Source organism: Akebia trifoliata, chromosome 7 (genome assembly GCF_017979445.1).
Source record: "Akebia trifoliata isolate Shusen 1 chromosome 7, ASM1797944v1, whole genome shotgun sequence".
Taxonomy (NCBI): domain Eukaryota; kingdom Viridiplantae; phylum Streptophyta; class Magnoliopsida; order Ranunculales; family Lardizabalaceae; genus Akebia; species Akebia trifoliata.
In genome coordinates, this window is record NC_141381.1 from 33885083 (window position 1) to 33911284 (window position 26202).

The window sequence follows — 26202 nt, forward strand, 5'->3', positions numbered from 1 at the left end:
AGCTCAATCCAAAACCTCTAACCCTTATTTTGAAAAACGAAAGTTTTCTTAGACGGTTTCTCAGATGGCCCTTGAACCGCCCCCTATATATATATATATATATAGGGTCCCTATCCGTGGCCAACAGTTTGGCAAACATTTTGGCAAACACTTTTTCAAAACATGGGTTAGAGGTCTTGGAATGGGCTGATTTTTGGTGAGGATGATCTCTACGGTGAGGAGATCATCCTCACCAAAAATCAGCTCATTCCAAAACTTCTAGCCCCATTTTACAAGTTGAAAAATCGTGAACCGTCCATTTTTTGTAAACCATTTTTGATGAGGTTAGAAGTTTTAGAATGGGCTGATTTTTGGTGATGATGATCTCCTCACCATAGAGATCATCCTCACCAAAAATCAGCCCATTCCAAGACCTCTAACCCATGTTTTGAAAAATGTGTTTGCCAAAATGTTTGCCAAACTGTTGGCCATTGAACGCTACTCATATATATAAGTAGCGTTCAAGGGCAAACTTTTTGGCAAAACATTTTTCAAAACATGGGTTAGAGATTTTGGAATGGGCTGATTTTTGGTGAGGATGATCTCTACGGTGAGTAGATCATTCTCACCAAAAATCAGCTCATTCCAAAACTTCTAACCCATGTTTACCAGTTGAAAAATTGTGGACCGTCCATTTTTTGTAAACTGTTTTTGATGGGGTTAGAAGTTTTGGAATGGGCTGATTTTTTGTGATGATGATCTCCTCACCATAGAGATCATCCTCACCAAAAATCAGCCCATTCCAAAACCTCTAACTCATGTTTTGAAAAATGTTTTGCCAAAAAGTTGGCCATTGAACGCCCCCCTATATATATATATATATATATATGGGGGGCGTTCAATGGCCAACTTTTTGGCAAACTTTTTGGCAAAACATTTTTCAAAACATGAGTTAGAGGTTTTGGAATGGGCTGATTTTTGGTGAGGATGATCTCTACGGTGAGGAGATCATCCTCACCAAAAATCAGTCCATTCCAAAACTTTTAACCCATGTTTACAAGTTGAAAAATCGTGGACCGTCCATTTTTTGTAAATTGTTTTTGATGGGGTTAGAAGTTTTGGAATGGGTTGATTTTTGGTGATGATGATCTCCTCACCATAGAGATCATCCTCACCAAAAATCAACCCATTCCAAAACCTCTAACTCAAGTTTTGAAAAATGTTTTGCCAAAAAGTTTGCTAAAAAGTTTGCCCTTGAACGCTACCCTATATATATATATAGGGTCCCGTTCGGCACCCTAAGTTTTACCACACACTTTAACAAACGCGTTTTGTCCTACATGGGTTAGAAGTTTCGGAATGAGCTGATTTTTAGTGAGCATGATCTCTATGGTGAGGAGATCATCCTCACCAAAAATCAGCTCATTCCAAAACTTCTAACCCCATCAAAATTGATTTACAAAAAATGGACGGTCTACGATTTTTCAACGTGTAAACATGGGGCCAAACATTTCGGAATGAGCTGATTTTTGGGGAGGATGATCTTCTAATCATAGAGATCATCCTCACCAAAAATCAGCCTATTCCAAAACTTCTAACCCATGTAGGACAAAAAACGTTTGTTAAAGTGTGGTAAAACTTAGGGTGCTGAACATTTCCCATATATATATATATAGGGTCCCGTTCGGCACCCTAAGTTTTACCACACACTTTAACAAACGCGTTTTATCTTACATGGGTTAGAAGTTTCGGAATAGGCTGATTTTTGGTGAGGATGATCTCTATGGTGAGGAGATCATCCTCACCAAAAATCAGCTCATTCCAAAATTTCTAACCCCATCAAAATTGATTTACAAAAAATGGACGGTCCACGATTTTTCAACGTGTAAACATGGGGCTAAACATTTCGGAATGGGCTGATTTTTGGGGAGGATGATCTTCTAATCATAGAGATTATCCTCACCAAAAATCAGCCCATTCCAAAACTCCTAACCCATGTAGGACAAAAAACGTTTGTTAAAGTGTGTGGTAAAACTAAGGGTGCTGAACATTTCCCATATATATATATATATATACAAACTTTTTGGCAAAACATTTTTTAAAACATGGGTTAGAGGTTTTGGAATGGGCTGATTTTTGGTGAGGATGATCTCTACGGTGAGTAGATCATCCTCACCAAAAATCAGCCCATTCCAAAACTTCTAACCCATGTTTACCAGTTGAAAAATCATGGACCGTCCATTTTTTGTAAACTGTTTTTGATGGGGTTAGAAGTTTTGGAATGGGCTGATTTTTGGTGATGATGATCTCCTCACCATAGAGATCATCCTCACCAAAAATCAACCCATTCCAAAACCTCTAACTCATGTTTTGAAAAATGTTTTGCCAAAAAGTTTGCTAAAAAGTTGGCCATTGAACGCCCCCCATATATATATATATAGGGGGGCGTTCAATGGCCAACTTTTTGGCAAAACATTTTTCAAAACATGAGTTAGAGGTTTTGGAATGGGCTGATTTTTGGTGAGGATGATCTCTATGGTGAGGAGATCATCATCACTAAAAATCAGCCCATTCCAAAACTTCTAACCCATATTTACAAGCTAAAAAATCGTGGACCGTCCATTTTTTGTAAACTGTTTTTGATGGGGTTAGAAGTTTTGGAATGGGCTGATTTTTGGTGAGGATGATCTCCTCACTGTAGAGATCATCCTCACCAAAAATCAGCCCATTCCTAAACCTCTAACCCATGTTTTGAAAAATGTTTTGCCAAAAAGTTTGCTAAAAAGTTTGCCCTTGATCGCTACCCATATATATATATATATATATATATATATATATATATAGGGAAATGTTCAGCACCCTAAGTTTTACCACACACTTTAACAAACGTTTTTTGTCCTACATGGGTTAGAAGTTTTGGAATGGGCTGATTTTTGGTGAGGATGATCTCTATGATTAGAAGATCATCCTCCCCAAAAATCAGCCCATTCCGAAATGTTTAGCCCCATGTTTACAAGTTGAAAAATCGTGGACCGTCCTTTTTTTGTAAACCATTTTTGATGGGGTTAGAAGTTTTGGAATGGGCTGATTTTTGGTGAGGATGATCTCCTCACCATAGAGATCATCCTCACCAAAAATCAGCCTATTCCAAAACTTCTAACCCATGTAAGACAAAACGCGTTTGTTAAAATGTATGGCAAAGCTTAGGATGCTGAACGGGACCCATATATATATATATATATATATATATATATATATATATATATATATATATATATAGGTCCCTATCCGTGGCCAACAGTTTGACAAACACTTTTTCAAAACATGGGTTAGAGGTCTTGGAATGGGCTGATTTTTGGTGAGGATGATCTCTACGGTGAGGAGATCATCCTCACCAAAAATCAGCTCATTCCAAAACTTCTAACCCCATTTTACAAGTTGAAAAATCGTGAACCGTCCATTTTTTGTAAACCATTTTTGATGAGGTTAGAAGTTTTGAAATGGGCTGATTTTTAGTGATGATGATCTCCTCACCATAGAGATCATCCTCACCAAAAATCAGCCCATTCCAAGACCTCTAACCCATGTTTTGAAAAATGTGTTTGCCAAACTGTTGGCCATTGAACGCTACTCTATATATATATATATATGGGAAATGTTCAGCACCCTAAGTTTTACCACACACTTTAACAAACGTTTTTTGTCCTACATGGGTTAGAAGTTTTGGAATGAGCTGATTTTTGGTGAGGATGATCTCTATGATTAGAAGATCATCCTCCCCAAAAATCAGCCCATTCCGAAATGTTTAGCCCCATGTTTACACGTTGAAAAATCGTGGGCCGTCCATTTTTTGTAAATCAATTTTGATGGGGTTAGAAGTTTTGGAATGAGCTGATTTTTGGTGAGGATGATCTCCTCACCATAGATATATAGGGTCCCGTTCGGCACCCTAAGTTTTACCACACACTTTAACAAACGCGTTTTGTCTTACATGGGTTAGAAGTTTCGGAATGAGCTGATTTTTGGTGAGGATGATCTCTATGGTGAGGAGATCATCCTCACCAAAAATCAGCTCATTCCAAAACTTCTAACCTCATCAAAAATGATTTACAAAAAATGGACGGTCCATGATTTTTCAACTTGTAAACATGGGGCTAAACATTTCGGAATGAGCTGATTTTTGGGGAGGATGATCTTCTAATCATAGAGATCATCCTCACCAAAAATCAGCCCATTCCAAAACTTCTAACCCATGTAGGACAAAAAACGTTTGTTAAAGTGTGTGGTAAAACTTAGGGTGCTGAACATTTCCCATATATATATAGGGGGGCGTTCAATGGCCAACTTTTTAGCAAACTTTTTGGCAAAACATTTTTCAAAACATGAGTTAGAGATTTTGGAATGGGCTGATTTTTGGTGATGATGATCTCTATGGTGAGGAGATCATCATCACCAAAAATCAGCCCATTCCAAAACTTCTAACCCCATCAAAAACAGTTTACAAAAAATGGACGGTCCACGATTTTTCAACTGGTAAACAAGGGTTAGAAGTTTTGGAATGGGCTGATTTTTGGTGAGGATGATCTACTCACCGTAGAGATCATCCTCACCAAAAATCAGCCCATTCCAAAACCTCTAACCCATGTTTTGAAAAATGTTTTGCCAAAAAGTTTGCTAAAAAGTTTGCCCATGAACACTACCCATATATATATAGGGAGCGGTTCAGCAGCCCCATTATGGTGGTGCCACACATTTTTCAAAACATGGGTTATAAGCTTTGGAATGAGCTGATTTTTTGTGAGGATGATCTCTATGATGAGGAGATCATCCTCACTAAAAATAAGCCAATTTCAAAACTTCTAACCCCATCAAAAGTGATTTACAAAAATGGGATGGTCCACGATTCTTCAACTTGTAAACTTGGGTTAGAAGTTTCAAAATGAGCTGATTTTTGGTGAGGATGATCTCTTCACCGTAGGGATCATCCTCACCAAAAATCAGCCTATTCCAAAACTTGTAACCCCATCAAAAGTAATTTACAAAAAATGCATGGCACCATGTGTGGCACCATAAGGGGCTGCTGAACCGCTCCCATATATATATATATGGTCTTGTTTGGCAGCCTACATAATTCAATACTAAAAGAATGAAATAACATAATGGAAAATCTTCAAAAGACATCATGGTTTTCACTACTACAATGCATAAAATGTCACTGGTGTTCCCAATAACAGCTCTTCCATCAATTTAGAGTGTTGTCAAAGAGATGAATTAGATATTTAGAGATTCTTTGCTGTCTTGACGCATGTATTGTTTCTTCATTTCTTCCAAGACGGAATCATTTGTGCTGCAGGGATGAAAGAAAGATGTAAGACGTAAGTTGTTTTATATTCTTCATAATTTAGAATGCTAACATTACTTTCTTTGCAGAATTTTACTAATCCTCCAAAGCATGAGAGAACACTTTTTTTCTCTTATTTCTAAACAATTTAATCAAAGCACAAGCAAAAGCACAAGGTTATTCAAGGTTCTGTATTTTCATCATATATATGTTCTGTTGAGATGTAATCCAATGACTAGTGAACAAGCCCCCCTTGTATCTTAGAAGAGCAGATGGTCTTCCAGTTTACCATATGGAATTTATGGTTACCATTCTTTGTCATTCCACCAAAAAATCGCAAAATAACTAGTTAAGCTTTGAGTCTAATAATCTAGGCATAAAAAAGAGAGCAAGAAAGTAGGCATTAATTTTCTCCAAAATACTTTTGATTGAGGTCACATTACCCCTTTTGAACAGAAACATTTGAGTACGACCTTAGTTTGCAAACAACTCTTTCAGTAACTGGATCCCAAATTTCTTCATCTTGTAAGGCACCCCCAAGGGAAAACCAAGATAGGAGGCAGGAAATGACCTGAATGAACCTGTTGCTCCGATCAAAAAGTCCAAATTTTGAATTGGGCCAACACCAAATATCCTACACTTCTGGATGGATGGCTATCCCTGAAACAACTCAAAACAACACAAGAAGCTGCTACAAAACCTAACCTTACACTCATAGAGGCATCTAGAACCACCAGAGTATTGTCAGTGAATTGGAGATGAGACACCATTAGACCCTCCTTTCCTGCAATGAAACCAGATAGCTTGCCAATTTTGCCACAGATATAGAGCCTCAACAATGATGTTGAAAAGATATGGCAATAGCTAGGGGATCACTTTGCCAAAGGTCTCAGGAGCTCCTAAAGAAACCAATCAGACTTGATCTAGCTCATCCATCTACACCAAATCCCATGTGATCAAGAAGATATTTCAATAAGCCCCAATTAATATTGTTGATTGTTTTTTCCAAATCTATCTAGCAGACCACCCCTAATTGATTAGGTCTAGATCTCAAGTCGATACACTGAGATTAATCATAATCCCATCTAAGATTTGCCTTTCTTTAAACGAACACACTTTGATGGTGTCCAATTATGGAGAAGAATAATACTAGAAGCCAGGATTTTGGCTATGATTTCGTCCAAGGACAAAAGATTGAAGGGTTTCATGTCTACAATGTCTTAAACTGAGAAATTCTGAAATATTCCTGCAATATTCAATAATGTGTCATTCCTGTCTTGTCCAAAACATTTGAAGAAGGTGCAAAACTTTAAACAACGTATAGATCTTTTTGTTTTCTGCAAGTTTATTACGCAATTTATTGAAAAACGGAATACTGCACTTGATATGGAGGAGAAAAAAGACAAATGTAAAGAGTATGAGATGATGCATCTTGGACCAAACCAAACGCCTTGAGCAACGAAGGATTCAGTTTACATAAACTGGGTATAAGAGTCCTAAGAGTCTAAGACCAAAAGAGTGGACGACCCTAATAGGCAAGGTTTGAAGTATTAACTCTGAATACCCCTTCCTACATAGAGAGGAATAATGCCAAAATGCAGAAAATGGAAACAAATAGTAGTGACTAATGACAATAAAGCTAAGATTAGAACAATCTAGAGGCAGTGAAGAAAGAAGCAACAAAAAGATATGAATGAGGACATGAAGTGCTCCATGTAATCTTCATCCACAAATACAATTCCATCATGTAGGGACTGGTATCTTTTAAAAATTGAATCATTTACATTAACAAGCATAGAACATAGTTATTGCTCAGAACAGAATCTTCCAGAAGAAGTAATGTGAGACCAGTGACAAATAAAGAAATAATACTAGCCAAAAAAAGGTATAAATAAAAAAAACCATTCTCTGTCCAAGAGAGATTGTGCAATACCTTGGACAAAGTAAATGCATAGAGACCACAAACAATCATGTCTCCTACGTTGAAAAGTTACAGCCAAAACATTGATGTGTACAATCCAAGATTTTTACTTTTTTTTAACCAATGCCCCTTTCATTTATTTATTTATTTTTAATACAAAGAGTTTATGGTATCTATTAAAAATTATAGAAACTGGAGATAAACTGCATAATTCAATGGTACACAAATAAAGAAGCTAATGAGAGAAAACAGTCAATAGCTATTGAAGAAGCCCCTACTCAAAACCAAATTGGTTGTAGTTCAAGGAAATAGAACATGTGGAAGAGATTGCATAAAAGGGAACATAAGAACATAAAATACAAATCAGTTCCCTCTAAATCTGCTTTTTTGTTTGGTTGGTTTCCCTTGGGAGAATTCTTACGATAAATAACTTGATTGTTCGGGGTTGGATCACTCCAAATTGTTGCCCCCTTTGTCTGTTAGATGGGAAATCTGTTGATCATATTTTAATTCATTGCCCTTACTCTTATAATATTTGGTCATTTTTCCTTGATCTATTTCGAATTAACTGGGTCTTTCCTCGTAAGTTCTCCTCGTTGTTAGAAGAGTGGGACAATAATGCCTTTTCCACCAGAAAATATTCCTTTGGGTGATGCTTCCCTCAGCTATTGCTTGGGGGGTATGGATCGAGAGAAATAACAAGGTGTTCCATAGTAAGAGAAGAAGCTCTCACGGCGATTTCCTAGAGATATTGGGTCTGTTGTACCTTTGGTCAAAACAAAACACAGATTTTCCAGGGATCACTTTTGACGACTTTTGTGTTTAGATGGAACTCTTTATGTGATCATTGACTTTTTATTTTTCCTTGTTTTGTTGCTTTTAGAGGCTATCTCGGCCTCCTTGTATTTTGTTTTCTCTCTTTTATCAATATATTACACTTATCAAAAAAAACAAAAAAAAAGACAAGTATATGTGTGTTTGTTGATATATCGAAGTATGTGGGTTAAAGGTTTACCTACAAACACACAAGCACACACCAATATCAGTAATGGACGGATTAAAAGAAAGATCAACATCATATAATGGGAACAAGAAAGCTATGCACGTAATAAAACTTACTATTGATGAAGGCAATCATTTAACTCTTTTGCCTGTTTTCGACACTGCCAGACAATCGATAGTGTTCTTCCTGCAGCACATTCAGCATACTTTGAAGTGTAATGATCACATTCTTTCAGTGCCTTCTGCTTCATTTTGCTGCGTAAAGCTGGAGAGTTCATTCATTAAATGTCTATGTAGTTTACATGGCTAGAAGAGATTAATGGCAACAAATTCGATGATATATGTGTATCTTGCAGTAGCATTAGTATTAAAAATTAACGTGCCCTTTAGAAGTAAAATTCTCTCTCATTCTACAATTTTTGATCAAGAATGTGGAACTCCATAGCATGTATTTTGGTCAATCATATAGTGGATTGCTCTGTGTATAACCAAAACCCATTCTAAGTGATAGAGTACCCCCTGGAGCGATGTTAGCTAAAAATCCATATGTACAGTACCACCCTAACCATCCAATGTATTGTTTGATTTTGAGCAACCATTAAAATTATGGACTAGAGCATCCCATTGAAGCAATATGCCTCTAGTGGTGTAAAGATTAATCAAACCTGGATCGATGTTAGCTGAAAATCCACATGGACAGTACAATCCTAACCATTCAATAAATTGTTTGATTTTAAGCAACTACTAAAATTAAGAACTTGTTCATCCACTAGAACCAACATGCCTCTAGTTGGTGGTGCAGCACTGCAGCTAAAGAAGCTAACCTAAGGATGTAAGGAATAAAGGAACTTTGAAAGGTAAGGAGGGGGAATTGATGCATGCAATGCGAATTGAGAAGTTAACACACACACACATATATCTATTATACAAAACAGGTTTTTGTCTCAGTCATAAACACAATCCACGGTGTTAGATGGAGTTGTGAAAATCCAATGGTTGGGAGCACTCCCACAAACACATACACACACACACAAAAAAAACCTACTTGAAACCACCACCATAAACCAACTCAACTATTTGAAAATTGAAACTACCCTCTCTCTCTTCTCTAGGGAAAAAAATCTATTATACAAAACAGGGTTTTTGTCCTAGTCATAAACACAATCCATGGTGTTAGATGGAGTTGTGAAAATCCAATGGTTAGGAGCACTCCCACAAACACACACACACAAACAAAATTACTTGAAACCACCACCATAAACCAACTCAACTATTTGAAAATTGAAACTACCTACTCTCTCTCTCTCTCTCCCTCCCTAGAAAAAAAATCTGGAACAATAGAGAACCCACAAAAGAAAAAAAAATACAATCTATTCAAACTCCATCAGATTTGATCACTTCTTCAAAGGAAAAAAATTCTAAATCATCCATAATGATTGGCTCTAAGGATCAAGTGCTGTGGATAAGACTCCAACCCAGGATTTGGGTCCTCAGTTTGTTCTTCAAAAAGTTCTCTCTAAAGTTTCAAGTAAAGGTTTATTGTATTTTTTCTATATTGTATTTTTCGCTCGCATTTCAATTTTTCATTTGATTTGTGCAAATTTTATTTGTCTTTGTCATTCGAGGTTAACTTCTTGAAGCCTAAGGTAACATGAATCCAAACTCTTCACATGTTTTTTTTTTCTCTTCATTTTAGTGAACTTAAGTTACATTTTCATTCTACTAATATGCATCACTTTAATCAAGTGTTGTGAGAAGCTTTTCGATGCACATTCAACAAAGCATTGATGGTCTCCTTCAACACCTGGGGAGTCAAATTAGTCCTCCATTTAGGCACTAAGATTTGTTGGCAAAATTTACAAGATTTTGAGACATCGAAGCCAAATTTATGATGTAAAAAAAATAATTTAATTTGATAATCTCGATATGATTGCAATTTCACGATCTCAATTTATCCTAAGAATTTTTACAAAATCGTACTTTGACTGAAATTTTTTTATAGGACCGACAAATATACTTTTTTTATATCTAATTTTCAACAACAGAGGAATATTCAACGTGTATGTGCACGTGTCACACACGTGCCGTAGGCACGAGCATCCACTAGTGTATATATATTTATATATATATATATATAGAGGCGCGTTCGGAGGCCTTAAAGAGAACCAAACATTGTTCCAAACATTTTTTCAAAATATGGGTTAGAAATTTCAGAATGGGCTTGGGTAAACCCAAAAGGTAAAATGAATTTTTTCTCAATTATTGTAGGATAGAGAAAAGGGTTAAAGGCTAAGGTTTATAGGGTAAGGAAAAGATTAAGTGTTAAGGTTTATAGGGTAATGATTGAAGGTAAAGAGAATGGAGAAAGGATTAATGGTTGAGATTTGTAATTTTCAAGAATCAATAACAACAAGGATTAACAAAAAATCAAGAAAAGAGGATTCTTGATGGATTCAAGATTTCAAGAAAATCAATAACAAATAAAAAAAATGGAAAGATGAGAAGATGATAGAAAAGACAGTATCTTGGAATCACACTAAAGATTTCTTAGAATCACACCAAGAATGGTGGAGAACTCACTTCACTCCATGAAAGAAACTCATTTTTTATTCATCAATTTTCTTCATTAAAAAAAAAAAAACTCATACAATCTATATATAAAGAAAATAAATCCAAGAATCCTAATCAAACAAAAATACCAAATAAATAACCTAATTTTCATAACTTTCTCTCTCCTAATTTTCCAACCCTAATAAACTTAAATAAAAGACAAACTAAAGTTACTAAACTGCCCCTAAATATTATACTAAGATCATGGGCCAATAAAACATCAAAATAAACCTAAAAACATAAAATTAAAGTCATAAAACAGAAAACTAAATAAATAACTATCTAAAATAACCCCAAACGATAAAACGATAAATCTAGACTCAAATAATTGCAAACCTAAGCAATTACAAATTTTTCGTCAGAACCCTAAACCGTTGACTTGGTTTTCGTTCCGCATTATGATCTCTATTGTGAGGAGATCATCCTCCCAAAAAATAGCCTATTTTGAAACTTCTATCCCCATCAAAAGTGGTTTACAAATAATTGACAGTTCATGTTTCTTCAGATTGTAAACTGAGTTTAGAAGTTTCAGAATGGGCTGATTTTTTGTGAGAATGATCTCTTTTAGAATGATCTCCTCACCATAGAGATCATTCTCACAAAAAATCATGCTTCCGATTCAAAGAGAAACCATGCTTCCGAGTCAAGCTTGGTTTGTTTATGCAGTTGTTTCACTCGCTTTCTATTCGAGGTGTGAGTTTGCCAGCCTGATTGCGACCGGAGACTTGAAGCTCCACTTGCACCTTTAAGGGAGTTTCCATTCGCTCCTTGCTCGCCTTGCACCCTGAACTTGAGCTCCCTTTCCAAAGCGTTCAAAGACTATATGCGCTTGTTTCTGCTCTTGCTCTCAGGAAATCAACCTGTAGAGCTGCTAGCGAAGTGTTGAATACGTCATTACCTAAGGTTCTCCATTAGCTTGAAAATCGGTGTTCTTAAGTTTCATTCCGTTCCGTCAGGGTCAATGTAATATGAGGGTCGAACCAATCCACTAGGGCTACCAAGTGTCACTCAAGGATAAAGGACCAAAGCGAAAGGCCTCAATTATTGATCAGAGGGGACACCAAACCAAGGGCCTTTACCCTCTCATCCCTTGGATAGAGAGGGAGGGCAGAGCTTTTGATTTTTTCATGTTGTCAAAGAGTTGAACAATGAAAATAGATGGGATGTAAAAAAAAATCCTTCCATTTTCAATAATATGGGAGGATTGTCTATAATGATAGAGAAACTCTAGAAGAGTTTAGTAGAGATGTGGAAATCAAGCATGGAGCTGGTAGCATGATTAGGAAAGACATTTTGTTTGGGGAAATGTTGAGGTGGCTTCTTGATCATGTGCTAGACATAGGTGTGGTTGTGGGAGTGGCAAAGTGCGATAAGTTCAAAGGAGCAGAAATGTTGATCAAATATGTTCTGGGAAAGAGGAAGGACTTCGGTGAGATTGTTCTTAGAGAAGCCAACACGTGTGTTAGCGAAGTATTGGACGATAACATTTCTCTTCCAGTAGACCTTCAAAAACAAGATTGCTTTAAGGTTGGGGATGGGGATAGGCTTTCTGCAGAGCAGAGACAAGGAGGTACAAATTTGGAGTTCCTTAACAAGATTACTCTAGGAGTAGTCGATGAAGTTTTGAAGTATGGTAGAGGAAGAGGTAAAAGATCTAAGGAGGTGGAAATTTTACAGAAAGATGTTAATGATTTCCCTTTAAAATCTGGTAGTAGTAGCTGAAGAGCAAGAAGTCAAATGGTTTCTGATGATAATTAAGATATTGTCTTGGAATGTCAGAGGCTTGGGGAATAGGCAGAAAAGAGCATCAGTGAAGTAAATAGTTAAGTATCAAAATCCACATGTCATTCTTCAAGAATCAAAGATGAATCTTGTTAATGACTTGACCATGTATGAGATTTGGGGTGGGAGTTTAGTTAGATGGGTGGCTCTTCTAGCAATGGGTTTTGCATGAGGTATTATCATTATGTGGGACACTAGATTTTTAAAGGTTACGGGTCATCTAGTTGGGACTTTTTCTAGTTCTATCCTGTGTAATTGCTTAGGGTTAAATGAGATGTGGGTTTTATCTAAGGTGTATGGCTCTATTAGACCTTGGGATCACAATCAAATTTGGGGGAGACCTTGGTGTATTGGAGGACATTTTAATGCCATCCAATTTTCTCATGAAAGGAGCGGGGGTCACCCTTATGCCTCTAGTATGAGAAAGTTTGTCGATTTTGTCAATAGCAATGAACTAATCAACTTACCCATGGAGGGAGGGCGGTTTACTTGGTCCAACAATCAAGATAATCCTACTTTGTCCAGGATGGACATATTTCTTCTTAGCCCTTCGTGGGAAGATCTTTTCGGCTCTATCCTCCAGACGATTACTCCCAGACCTGTGTCGGATCACTCTCCCATTCTTCTTAAGGCGGGGCTCGACCTTAGGCGTCAAACTCCCTTCCGTTTTGAGAATATGTGGTTGGAGAACGAAGGTTTCCTTAAGATGATTAGATCGTGGTGACTTAGCTTCGAAGTGTTTGGTAGACCGGGAGTGATTTTTAGAAAGAAGCTTAAGGAGTTGAAGGAGAAGTTGAAAGTTTAGAATCGTGAGTGTTTTGGTAGGAACGAGGTTAGGAAGAAAGTCCTGCTAGATAATATTGATACTTTGGACAAGGAGGAAGAGGAGTTGGGTGTCCTTGACGATGTGAAAAAAGTCCACCAATGTAATTTCAAAGCCAAATTCCAACAAGTGGCACTTTTAGAAGAAATCAATTGGAAACAAAAGTCTAAAGTGTGGTGGTTGAAGGAAGGAGACAACACCACAAAATTTTTCCATTGGGTTGCTAATTCTAACAAGAGAAGGAATTTCATTGGGAAGATCCTAGTGGAGGGTAGATTGCTTGAGGATGAAGAGAGTATTAGAAATTCAAATGTGGATTATCATTAAAACCTTCATTCGACGGAGTACGACAAGAGGGCCTTGTTGGATAATTTAGTGACGTAGCAGAAGCATGTGAATCAATAGATTCGAAAAGAATTAAGAGATTGTGTTCAATGGAACACACAAAATCAATTTGAATCAATAGATTCAATTGATAAACAAGTAATAGCTTGAAAAAAAAATATAAAGCATAAAGCTAAAAAGTAATTAAGAGAAAACATAATTGAATTGATATGTTTTAAATTGAATTGATCTATCAAATTTCATTTTTGAAGCTCCTTATATAGATAACTTCAACATAACTTAGAAACATTCTAAACTACTAAAAAGTAGCTTTCTAATCTATCCATAATATATTACTAACCTTCTAATCTTATTAGAACTCAATTTCGATACTTCTAAGCACTTCTAATAATAACCTAAAGAATAAAAACGAAATTATAACAAAAATAGAAACTAGAAAACAAATTAGAAACTAAACAAAATAGAAATTTCCTAAAGTTGAAATAGAAACTAACCAACTTCTAAATAACTTAAAACTGAAATAACCCAAAGACATATGACTATAATCAAAATTGGGTTGAGCATTGACCCAAACGGGTCAACCCGAACCAGGCTGGTCAAACCCTAGTTGACAAGGTTTGACTTAGTCAACTCGGTCTAAAAAATTTAGTCTTCCTCTTGTAGATGTCCTATATCATTTAGGTTTTGAAAACATTTCCGAGATCAATAAGGCTTGGCTCAAAAAAATGATTGGAGAGGATGAGGTTCTTCAAACCATCATTAGCATGCCTAGTGACAAAGCTCCTGGTCCCGACGATTTCAAATTGGGATTCTACAAAGTTTGTTGGGATGTGGTGAAGGAGGATTTGTGCAAAAGGCTATTAGAGATTTCTATGACGAAGGCTTTTTGGACCATAGCTCAAATTCGACTTTCATTACTTTGATTCCGAAGAAAGAAGGGGCAAAGGAATTGAGAGATTTCAGGCCTATTAGTCTTATTTCGTCCACCTATAAGATCTTATCTAAGGTTCTTGCCTTGAGACTTGAAGTAGTGATTTCTAAAATTATTAGCAATGAACAAGGAGCTTTCATCAAAGGTAGACAAATTTTGAATGGTATTTTGGTGGCCAATGAGTGTATAGACTCTAGGAAAAGCTTGGGCAAAGCGGAGCTTATTTGTAAAGTCGACATCGAGAATGCTTATGATCATGTTAATTGGAGCTTTCTTTCGAACCTTATGTACCAAATGGGGTTTGGAGAGAAGTGGATTAATTGGATGAGAAAGAGCGTTTCTTCTACTTCTTTTTCTATCTTGGTTAATGGGACTCCGGCTAGTTTCTATAGAAATTCTAGAGGTTTGAGACAAGATGACCACTATCCCCCTTTCTCTTCAATATTGTGGTTGAAGCCTTAGGTAGAATGTTTCATCGTGCTACCAACTTGGGAGTGTTGTCTGATTTTGGTGTTGCTACTGATCGCCCGCAAGTCTCCCACCTCCAATTTACAGATGATACGTTAGTTTTTTGGACGCCAAGACTAGTCCGGTTTGTTTCCTCAAGGGCCTCCTTTGCTGGTTTGATGTAATGCCCGGTTTACCCATTAATCTGAGAAAGAGCAATCTTTATGTTGTAGGGGAAGTTCTTGATATTGAAGCTTGGGCTGATTTCTTGGGTTGTGGTGTTAGATCCTTGCCTTGTATCTACTTGGTCCTCCCTTTGGGAGCAACTCACAGATCCTTGTCAGCTTGACAGGTCATGATTGAAAGGGTGAAAAAGACGCTTAGTGTGTGGAAAGCTAGATATTTGTCTAAAAGGGGGTAGATGACCTTTATTAGAAGCATGATGTCTAGTATTCCGATTCACTTCCTCTCCTTGTTTGCGCTTCCAAGGAAGATTGAGTTGGAGCTTGAAAAGTTGGTTAGAGATTTCTTGTGGAATGATAGATTGGGTAATAAAAGGTTTCATCTGGTGAATTGAAAATTAGTGTCGCCCTAAGAAGCTAGGAGGTCTTGGCCTTAGGAGATTTAGGCCTGTGAATAAACCTTAGGTGGGAAAGTGGTGTTGGCGCTTTGGGGTGGAGAAAGAGGAGCTTTGGAGGAATATCGTGGTAGTGAAATTTGGGGAGGATGCAGGAGGGTGGAGTAGTTTACCTAGCAACGTGTCATTCAGTTGTGGAGTGTGGAAAAGCATTTTGAGAGAGGAAAGTAACTTGGGTGAACATGTTCGCTTGGAGGTTGGGAGAGGAGACCATATTCTCTTTTGGGAAGATTGTTGGTCTAGTGATATTCCGTTGCAGAGTTTGTTTCGAGGCTTGTACTCTATTTCCACAAGGAAAAGAATGTCGATTTCTACCTTCTTAGTCCCGAACGAAAGGGGTGATTCCTGGGATTTGGGCTTTAGAAGAAGATTGAATGATTGGGAAATCGAATACGCAATCTCTATCTTAGACTTGTTAGCCTTAACGAGCCCTTCGATTGATGGGGTAGATCACTAGATTTGGAAATGTAGTATAGATGGTCATTTTTCTGTCAAATCTCTCTATTCCCTTCTTGAAGGCAACCAAGAGGTTTGTTTTCCTTATTTTATTTGGGACTTTAAGGTGCCAACCAAAGTGTCATTTCCCCTTTGGTTAACAGCCTTAAAGAGACTCCCCACAGTCAATGTCCTTTAGCGTAAAAATCTTGTGTTGATTGACTATTATTGCTTGTGTAAATCGAGTGGCGAGTCGGTTAGTCATATTTTCATCCATTGCAAGTTGTTTTATCAAATTTGGTCCCATTTCTTCTCTCTTTTTAAGGTTCCTTGGTGCCAACCGCTTTCGTTTGCTTTTCTCTTGTTTGGTTGGACCCCATTTCATGGAAACAAGGTAAGGATTCTTTGGACTTTAACACCTTTTGCAATTTGCTGGGGCTTGTGGAAATAAAGGAACTCCCAAACTTATTTTATTGAATTAACCGATCAACTTACTATGCTATCGGACATTTTTCGATTCAATTTGAGTAAAAAATTCAACATATTTCACTTGATTATTTTTCTATTATGAGAATCAATCCTACTACTTTTGGTCCTGGGTTTCCACACTAGAAGAAAAAAAATTGGGTCATTCATAAAAATAAAAAAACTTGGCTGTATGGCTTAAATCATTGGTCTGATACTGGATGTAGCCTTTTTCTTGATGGGTCACATGTATAGAACTAACTTCGAGATTGAGCATAATATGAAAGATCTTTTAGAAGCACATATTCCTCTGGGGGGTTCGATTAGGGTGTGGACATAAGGGTTTTTATGACACAATCAATAATTCAATTCATTTTCAATTAGGCCTTGCTCTAGCCTCTTTAGGGGTTGTTACTTCTTTGGTAGCTCAACACATGTATTCTTTACCTGCTTATGCATTCATAGCACAAGACTTTACAACTCAAGCTGCATTATATACTTACCACCAATACATTGCAAGATTCATCATGATAGGCACCTTTGCTCATGGAGCTATATTCTTAGGAATACCACAACCTGTTTCTGTCTTTTGTTGAATCTTTGCCAAGGCTCGATAGATAACTTGATAAGCCAATGATTTTTTTCCGTGTTTCAGAATACAGGTAACCAACATGTTAACTAATCGATTACAATAAATATCATTTTTTATTATTTCCCAACTACTTCAACTGCTTATGGGCTTAAATCAAAACGTTCTAAGAAGAAATATTTGCATATCAATCTCATCGATCTCATAAGTATCATACCAAATCCATCAATCAAATCACTTCTTCGAGTAACACAAGACATCTAAGTCGTCTTAGAAAAGAGATTTATTCATTGATAAGAAAGAAAAAAAAAGTGAACTGTGATTAGATTGGTGATAAAATAGAATCCTAGGTCGCGAACAGTGATTCGATTGATGATAAAGAAAGGGAATACTTGGTTCAATTCTCCACCTTAACGACAAAAAATAAAAAGGATTGATCAAATTCTATTGAGTTTGACTCATAGTGATCATTTATCAAAGAATGATGTTATCAAATGATTGAATAACAAGGATCAGTATACTTACGATACTTAGTTGATATTCATAAAAAGTATCTAATGAATTATGAGTTATTTCTTGAGTCAGAGAGAGAGAGAGGGGGTGACGACTTTCTGAAAAATAAATAAACATACTAAACATTCAGTAGGTACAGTAGTAGATATGATTTAAGGAAGTGTAATAGGTGTTAAGAACGTAAATAATTGGCTTTTGTCATTTAAATTCTTAAGAGAGGAGATGGTGAATGTAATTTTCAATTGTACATCCCAAGAGGATTAAATGAGACTATTAAGAAATTATGTTTGAAAAAAAAAAAGATGGATTGTTAAAAAATTCCAAATGTAGGAAGAATTTGTAAGAGGTACTTAAATGGGATGTAGAGAAGGACAATAGAGGAATCAAAGGATGAGGAAAAAGAAATTAGATGAAGGTTGTAATCCTTGAGTTTGACATGACATATAGATCTTGTATTGGCAAATACATACCTTAATAAGAGTAATAGTCATGTAGTGACCTTCATGTGATAATTTTGTAGAATCTAGATAGATTTGTTTACTTTTTAGAAGGAAGAATCAACATGTTGAGTTCAAGTCCAACTTACCCATCAAAAAAAAAGAAAAAAAGAATCAACATGTAAATGCTTTAAGATTAACCCAAGAAAGGGTTAGTCTCAAGAACATCAGTTAGTTTCCTGAATGATGCATGCCCAAGAATAAAGTGAACAATGATACCTTTTAGAGACAAATAATTAAAGGAAGGAAAATGGAATTTAAACATAGAAATGACAGAGACATGTGAAGAGATGGCCAACTATATATAAGAAGAAGCAAAAAGATAGAAATTTGACAACTATCCAATCCGCAAAGCAATCAAGAATCCCTGAATCTCCAATGCAAATGATTGATAGAAACACAAGCCTCCAAAGCAGTACACCCTTAGATAGATTTGTTTACTTTTTAGAAGGAAGAATCAACATGTTGAGTTCAAGTCCAACTTACCCATCAAAAAAAAAAGAAAAAAAGAATCAACATGTAAATGCTTTAAGATTAACCCAAGAAAGGGTTAGTCTCAAGAACATCAGTTAGTTTCCTGAATGATGCATGCCCAAGAATAAAGTGAACAATGATACCTTTTAGAGACAAATAATTAAAGGAAGGAAAATGGAATTTAAACATAGAAATGACAGAGACATGTGAAGAGATGGCCAACTATATATAAGAAGAAGCAAAAAGATAGAAATTGACAACTATCCAATCCGCAAAGCAACCAAGAATCTCTGAATCTCCTATGCAAATGATTGATAGAAACACAAGCCTCCAAAGCAGTACACCATGACCGCAACCAAACTACCGATGAAACCAGAGCTAAATATTATACTAGAATAATGAATGAAACAGAAACAAACTACCCAAGCTCAACTGCCTCCGCCTCAATCAAACAGTTTCCACACTTCAAACCATGGTGGGCATGAAACGAATGCTGCTCTTGCTGCTAATCATCGCCCTCTCGACACTCCCCGATCATAGGTCTCCGGCACCTACCAGAGTTCAGGCTTTTTGGAGAACCTAAATGGATGTCACTAAAAAAAAAACTTGATGGTGTAGTGATGGTCATTGAGGAAAGAGGTCATGTCAAAGGACTCTAAATAAAGCAAAGAGAAAACGTCAAAAAAGAATGAAGCAAAGAAAAGAATGAGGCAAAACACAAGAGATATAATGAATTTATACAATAAACAAGAGAGGATAAGATAAATATTTACAAACTTGCAGGAATGAGAAAGTAAACCAAAGACTTAGAAATTAATATATGAAGATCACATTGTGGTTTATGGATAAAAGAGATGCTAACCTAAAGAGACTAGTCGTCATATTTCTCTATTTAATTCTTGATAAGGGATGAGGAGATAAAGGAAATGTGGAGGACCCAGTTTCATAAATTAATATATGAAGATCCAATTGTGGTTTATGGTTAAAGGAGATGCTAACCTCAATTAATCGGCATATACACTTCCGTAAAATTAGAGTAAGAAAATTAAAGGAAACTTTACAAAGATGAAGATAAGAGAGGTCTTGCATCCAAATGGTATTCTAACAAAGGGCTGAAAATGCATGGGAAAACTGGATTTCATTGGTTCACTAATAAAGTATTTAATAGGACTTTGGGGACTGAAAAAAGTCGAATTCAAATTAAAGGAAAAAATGGGGTAATAGAGGAAAGCTAGTAAAGTTAGAGGGGGATATTATTGAATACGAAGGAGGGGGCATGAAAGAAAGACAATAAAGTTGAAGGGGGAGAAGAGGAAACGTGGAGTAGTGTGGACCCCACTCAACTATAACAGGAAGGGACATTTATACCCAACAAAATTGTAGCTGAGTGGGGTCCATTGTTGTGTTTTATTATATATATATATATAATCACACCAAGTATCATGGGATCAATCAATCAATCAACCTTATGAACCATATTATGTAATTATGGGAGGAGAGTATTGAAGCAAAAACATTAGGACAAGAAAGAAGTATCAAAACTAGTATGGCTTCATGCCATGGAAAAAACCTCTTTTATCTATCTTTCCCCACTTCAAGTAATCAAGGGATGCCTTTCCAAAATAATAACTCACCCTTGGTTGTCCAAATATGTCACATGTGTTAACTTCCTAAAGGGAGGGAGCATAACATGGGGTTGTATACACCAATGTTTTCAGATGTTGAGACATGAAGCAAGGCGTTTTGCTGGCTAGCATCTTGAGAGGCATAAAGTATACACCTCACAAGCATTAAATTTTTAATTAAATCATCACCATCAAATATTTGGGGTTGGCTAATGGATCATGTTTCAAGTTTCAAATATCGAAATCCAAGTTTTAATGCCCTATATTAATCATAATTTATTTTTATTTTATATTTCAATGAGAACGAAATTTTATATTTGAATAATTGAAATTTTGCAATATATAACCATTTATATTTATAGCAAAAATATAGTTGAGTATTGTTTTTTCAATAAATTTCATTGCATAATACTAAATGCTACTATAAATCAAATTAATTCTACAATTTATTTGTTTTACATATATTATTACTTTATATCCGAGTTTGTTTCTAAACTATATAATTATCTTGCACGTCAACAACAATAAAGAAATATAATAAGAAAACAAAAAAAGAATAAATATTTAAAAAAAATAAAATTAATGTGCAATGTATGCCTTCAGCTAAAAGGCTTAAATAAGCCTTGGCACGCCTCACATTGAGGATATGCATTTTTTATACTTGCCTCATCTGTTTTTATGTTTCTTCCTTGCGATTCAAGGCGTTTTCAATGAGCCACACCCTAAGGAAAACCTCGAGGCATAAGCTTGATACGCTTTTAAAAGCACTTGTACACATGAGTCATGATTGTCTTTCCCAATGATCTTGACAAGATCTAAGTATAGATTTAATTCTTGGTTTTACCAAAAATTTTAAGGGACATGTATCTATGTAAGTGGTGGTAAGTTCTTTAAACTTATCAAAAAAAAAAAAAAAAAGTTCTTTAAAGAAGAAGTAAATATTCATGGCCTTAAAAAAAAAAACAATCATTGTTATTGATGGGGGTGTCAAGTTCATGAGCTATTTTTGGAAGATCCTATGAAAGTTTTTTAAATAGAAAGCCAAAATTTTCACTCACAAACTAATGAATAAACGGAGGTGTTTGGGAGTTAGTTAACTCAAATCAAGAAACCGACAAAGGTTCTTGATTCGAAAATTTTAACTTTAAAAATCTGAATTTTTTTTTTAAAATCTAATTATTGGCTAAGTTCTCATTCCCTTCAAAAGTATTATCGCCTAATGATCCTACATCACAATGGGTTCTCCCCAATAATAACGGATGACGCCGAGATGAGGGATAAGGAGAAATAACTAGAAGAATACTTACGAAACAAAGTTTTTGAAGACAAATCTATTAAAAGCTTTTGAAAGCAATAAGAAAATTAAATTAAAACTGAAAATAAATCAATTATCTTGGCTTCATCAATCTCCCTAGATATTTGTCTTGTCGGAAAGTATGTTACTAATTGGGATCAAATACTATCCACGGTTGAGTTCACATAAAATAGTAGCTCTGCTAATAGAAGAAGCAAAGGTCCAAGTCCTTTTGAGATTGTTATTGGATAACCATGCAAACAAAATGGGGTTGGGATTTTGGTATCAGGTGGGCAGTGAATTATCAATAATAATAATTTGATAGTATGAGTAATAATTCCTCAGGGCTTCCCGTGAGGATGCACCCTCATTTACCCAGTGCATCTGATGGCCGGGCGTTGCAAGTGCCGGACCCACACGCCTTGGCCCAGCCTCTGGCTATTCCGGTCCCTCTAGTCAAACGTAAGTTTGGATACCCCATCAAATAATAATAATAATAATAATAATTACAATAATAATAAGAAGATACCCAGATTAGCCCTAAATAATCAGGTTCAAAACATAGGGTTGGACCCCAGAATCACATGAGAGCTCACCAGTTAATTATCAATTCCCCCAATAACAATTTAACAACAGAACTGCTTTAAGGGTTAGGAGTTAGGACTCAACAGAGGCATGCCTTCAAATTTCTTGAGATACCAATCTCACTAAACTGGCTGGTGGAATTCAGCAAATATAGATGTATACCCACAAATAAACTTTAAAAAAAAAAAAAAAAAATTAAATGTGAACCCCAAACCAGACTGCATTAGTCACTGGTTCACATGACATTATCTCCTACTCTTATTTAGTTGGGTTATTGAGGACTATATTAGAAATACTTCCAATCCCTTTAATCGAAAACTTTTAACTGATAATTTTATTTTACAAAAAATAAATCATTAATTTTTATAGGAAACGAGTCGAAACAAAGAGATTTGAGTTTCGATCTTACCTTCTTCAACTTTCTAACATGTTTTGAGAATTAGACTGAATAAAGTACGGAACTCGGAATTTTGCCATATTTAACTCACCAAAATGGAGATTCACCCCCCTTTCACCTCGTCTCTCTCTCTCTCTCTCTCTCTTCTCTCTCTCTCTCTCCTCTCTCTCTCTTCTCTCTCTATATATATATATATGGGTCCCCGTTCAGCACCCTAAGCTTTACCACACATTTTAACAAACGTGTTTTTTTACATGGGTTAGAAGTTTTGGAATGGGCTGATTTTTGGTGAGGATGATCTCTATGGTGAGGAGATCATCCTCACCAAAAATCAGCTCATTCCAAAACTTCTAACCCCATCAAAAATGGTTTATAAAAAATGGACGGTCCACGATTTTTCAACGTGTAAACATGGGGCTAAAACATTTCAGAATGGGCTGATTTTTGGGGAGGATGATCTTCTAATCATAGAGATCATCCTCACCAAAAAATCATCCCATTCCAAAACTTATAACCCATGTAGGACAAAAAAACGTTTGTTAAAGTTTGTGGTAAAAACTTAGGTGCTGAACATTTCCCTATATATATATCTATATATGGGTCCCGTTCGCCACCCTTAGTTTTACCACACCTTTAACAAACGCGTTTTGTCTTACATGGATTAGAAGTTTCGGAATGAGCTGATTTTTGGTGAGGATGATCTCTATGGTGAGGAGATCATCCTCACCAAAAATCAGCTCATTCAAAACTTCTAACCCCATCAAAATTGATTTACAAAAAATGGACGGTCCACGATTTTTCAACGTGTAAACATGGGGCTAAACATCTCGGAATGGGCTGATTTTTGGGGAGGATGATCTTCTAATCATAGAGATCATCCTCACCAAAAATCAGCTCATTCCAAAACTTCTACCCATGTAGGACAAAAAACGTTTGTTAAAGTGTGTGGTAAAAACTTAGGGTGCTGAACATTTCCCTATATATATATATATAGGAAATGTTCAGCACCCTAAGTTTTACCACACACTTTAACAAACGTTTTTTGTCCTACATGGGTTAGAAGTTTTGGAATGAGCTGATTTTTGGTGAGGATGATCTCTATTGATTAGAAGATCATCCTCCCCAAAAATCAGCCCATTCCGAGATGTTTAGCCCCATGTTTACACGTTGAAAAATCGTGGACCGTCCATTTTTTGTAAATCAATTTTGATGGGGTTAGAAGTTTTGGAATGAGCTGATTTTTGGTGAGGATGATCTCCTCACCATAGAGATCATCCTCACCAAAAATCAGCTCATTCCGAAACTTCTAACCCATGTAGGACAAAACGCGTTTGTTAAAGTGTGTGGTAAAACTTAGGGTGCCGAACGGGGGGGACCCATATATATATATATTATATATATATATGGGATAAATGTTCAACAACAAACATTTTGACAAAACATTTGGCAAAACATTTTTCAAAATATGGGTTAGAGGTTTTGGAATGGGCTGATTTTTGGTGAGGATAATCTCTACGGTGAGGAGATCATCATCACCAAAAATCAGCCCATTCCAAAACCTCTTACCCATCAAAAATGGCTTACAAAAAATGGACGGTCCACGATTTCCCAACTTGTAAACATGGGGTTAGAAGTTTTGGAATGGGCTGATTTTTTATGAGGATGATCTTATCACCATAGAGATCATGCTCATCAAAAATCAGCCCATTCCAAAACCTCTAACCCATGTTTTGAAAAATGTTTTGCCAAAATGTTTGTTGCTGAAAGGGACCCTATATATATATATATATATATAGGGTCGGGTTCCTACGACACACATTGCGACTCACATCGCGACAAATCGTGTAAGCCGTCCGATTAATTCGAGATCTGCGGTCCAGATCGTTTCTGACTTTAAACAAACGAGTTTTACATATTTACAACTACCTCCCCGTAAATCCTTATTCGATTTCAGCTCCTCTTCTCATCGAAACACATCGACTTCATCTTCTCACTTCGATCTGCAGGAAACGAGGACGATTCTTCCTCATCTCTCCCTCTCACTCTCTCTCTCATTCCCTCTCTCTCTCGACAACTCTCACAGCGTCTGCATATTGATTCTCCACGCAAATTAACTTCTCTCTATTTCTGTAAATTCAGCACTCTCATGTTTGTTCGTTCTCAGTTCTTCCCAAGCTTTCCAGACGATTTGCGAATAATACTCTCAGGTTCAAGGACAATCTCTAAATCTTCCTAGGGTTTTTAGTTTTGTTTTTTTATTTTTTATTTTTGAGATTATGAGTTTTTTTTATCTTTAATTTCTTATTATTAAAAGATGGTAAACTATTGAGGCGATGACGACGACGGTTTGCGACGGAGAACCTGATCGAGCATCTAAAATCTAGGGTTTGCGACGGTAAACTATTTTTCCCCTTTGAACATTCTCATACCAGCACATTGAAGTATCAGAACAGATTCCTGTCACCCAATTAGTAGTATCCTAATAACGTATGTAAGTTGAATCATTAATCCACTAAAGCATCACAATCGCTTACCACATTCAGAATCACTTTGGGTTCAGTCTCCTTCACAATAAAACATACTGCTCGTACACTATGGGCAATATCTATCCATTCTTTTTCTCTTAGTGGTTTTGGGGGAAATACATCTCTGAGGGTGTTAACAATGTAGAATCCAATGAGGGTGTTAATAACAGTACTTATTGAAATAAAGAAGGAATACTTAATAATACTCTTTAAACTCAAGAGAACACTGAGAGAGTTGGAACAAAAGATGTATTGCACTCTTCAACTTGAATTGAATCTCGAGCAAATACAAAAACTGAACAAAACTATAACCACATGACTAATTAATGAGAAACTAGGAAGTACAAAAATCCAAAACTTCCCAAAACTTAAATTATAGAGAATAGTTTTACAATGGAAAAATAAGCAACCACTTTCCTTATTTTACAGATTCAAACAAAAAAACTATAGGAATGCAAAAAATAAAAAATAAAAAATGAACAATATAACCAACATAAGTGTTGCTAATGGCCAACAACATCATCTCTTATCCTATTTACATAACCAACGTAAGTATTGTTTTATAATTGGTTACCACTCATTCACTAATATACAACGTACAACCTAGAGAGTTGTCACAAGGCTGGAAACAATTTGTGACCTTTCCCATCAAGGCCATAGCAAATCTTCATCACCATTTGCTATAATTGGAATAGAAAGTGCTGCTACAACATCAGCAATCTCACTCCACTTAGCAGGATCCCATGGCCTATCTGCAACTTTTCTGCAAGTTATCAACATGAAGGCATGCGATCATATTTGGAAGGAGTCAGAATGAAGTCAGTCCATCACTAATGAATGCAGTCAAACTCCAAACAGCAGATCAAAGGAAAACGTTAGTCAATAAGAAAGCATGAGATGTTGTCACATAGATACATGAAGGTGCTGACAGTAATAAATATCCACATCCGTCAATGTAACTACATATATAAGAATGATAGCTATA

The 26202-nt window shown here is 36.1% G+C and overlaps 2 protein-coding genes across 10 annotated transcripts in view; both read right to left on the minus strand.

Annotated features, from left to right (window-relative positions):
• Positions 1–5141: 5141 nt before the first annotated feature.
• Positions 5142–24722, minus strand: LOC147399320 (Cytochrome c oxidase biogenesis protein Cmc1-like protein). Its single transcript, XM_086446799.1, has 4 exons — positions 24687–24722; positions 22705–22717; positions 8361–8508; positions 5142–5326 (listed from the first exon to the last, which is right to left on the minus strand). Exons 1-4 carry the CDS (start codon positions 24720–24722, stop codon positions 5251–5253), a joined length of 273 nt encoding a protein of 90 aa, XP_086302925.1. The 3' UTR covers positions 5142–5250.
• Positions 24723–25680: 958 nt separating this feature from the next.
• The window catches only part of LOC147399321 (phosphomevalonate kinase, peroxisomal-like), a 28053-nt gene continuing 27531 nt past the window's right edge, over positions 25681–26202 (minus strand). For 2 of the 9 annotated variants that reach the window (XM_086448860.1, XM_086448868.1), the window contains one exon: positions 25681–25980. The gene's annotated coding sequence lies outside the window, so the exon portion shown is untranslated. Of the gene's footprint in view, positions 26066–26202 lie in introns of all 9 variants that reach the window. The other 7 variants (XM_086448854.1, XM_086448867.1, XM_086448859.1 and 4 more) reach the window with 5 other exon arrangements.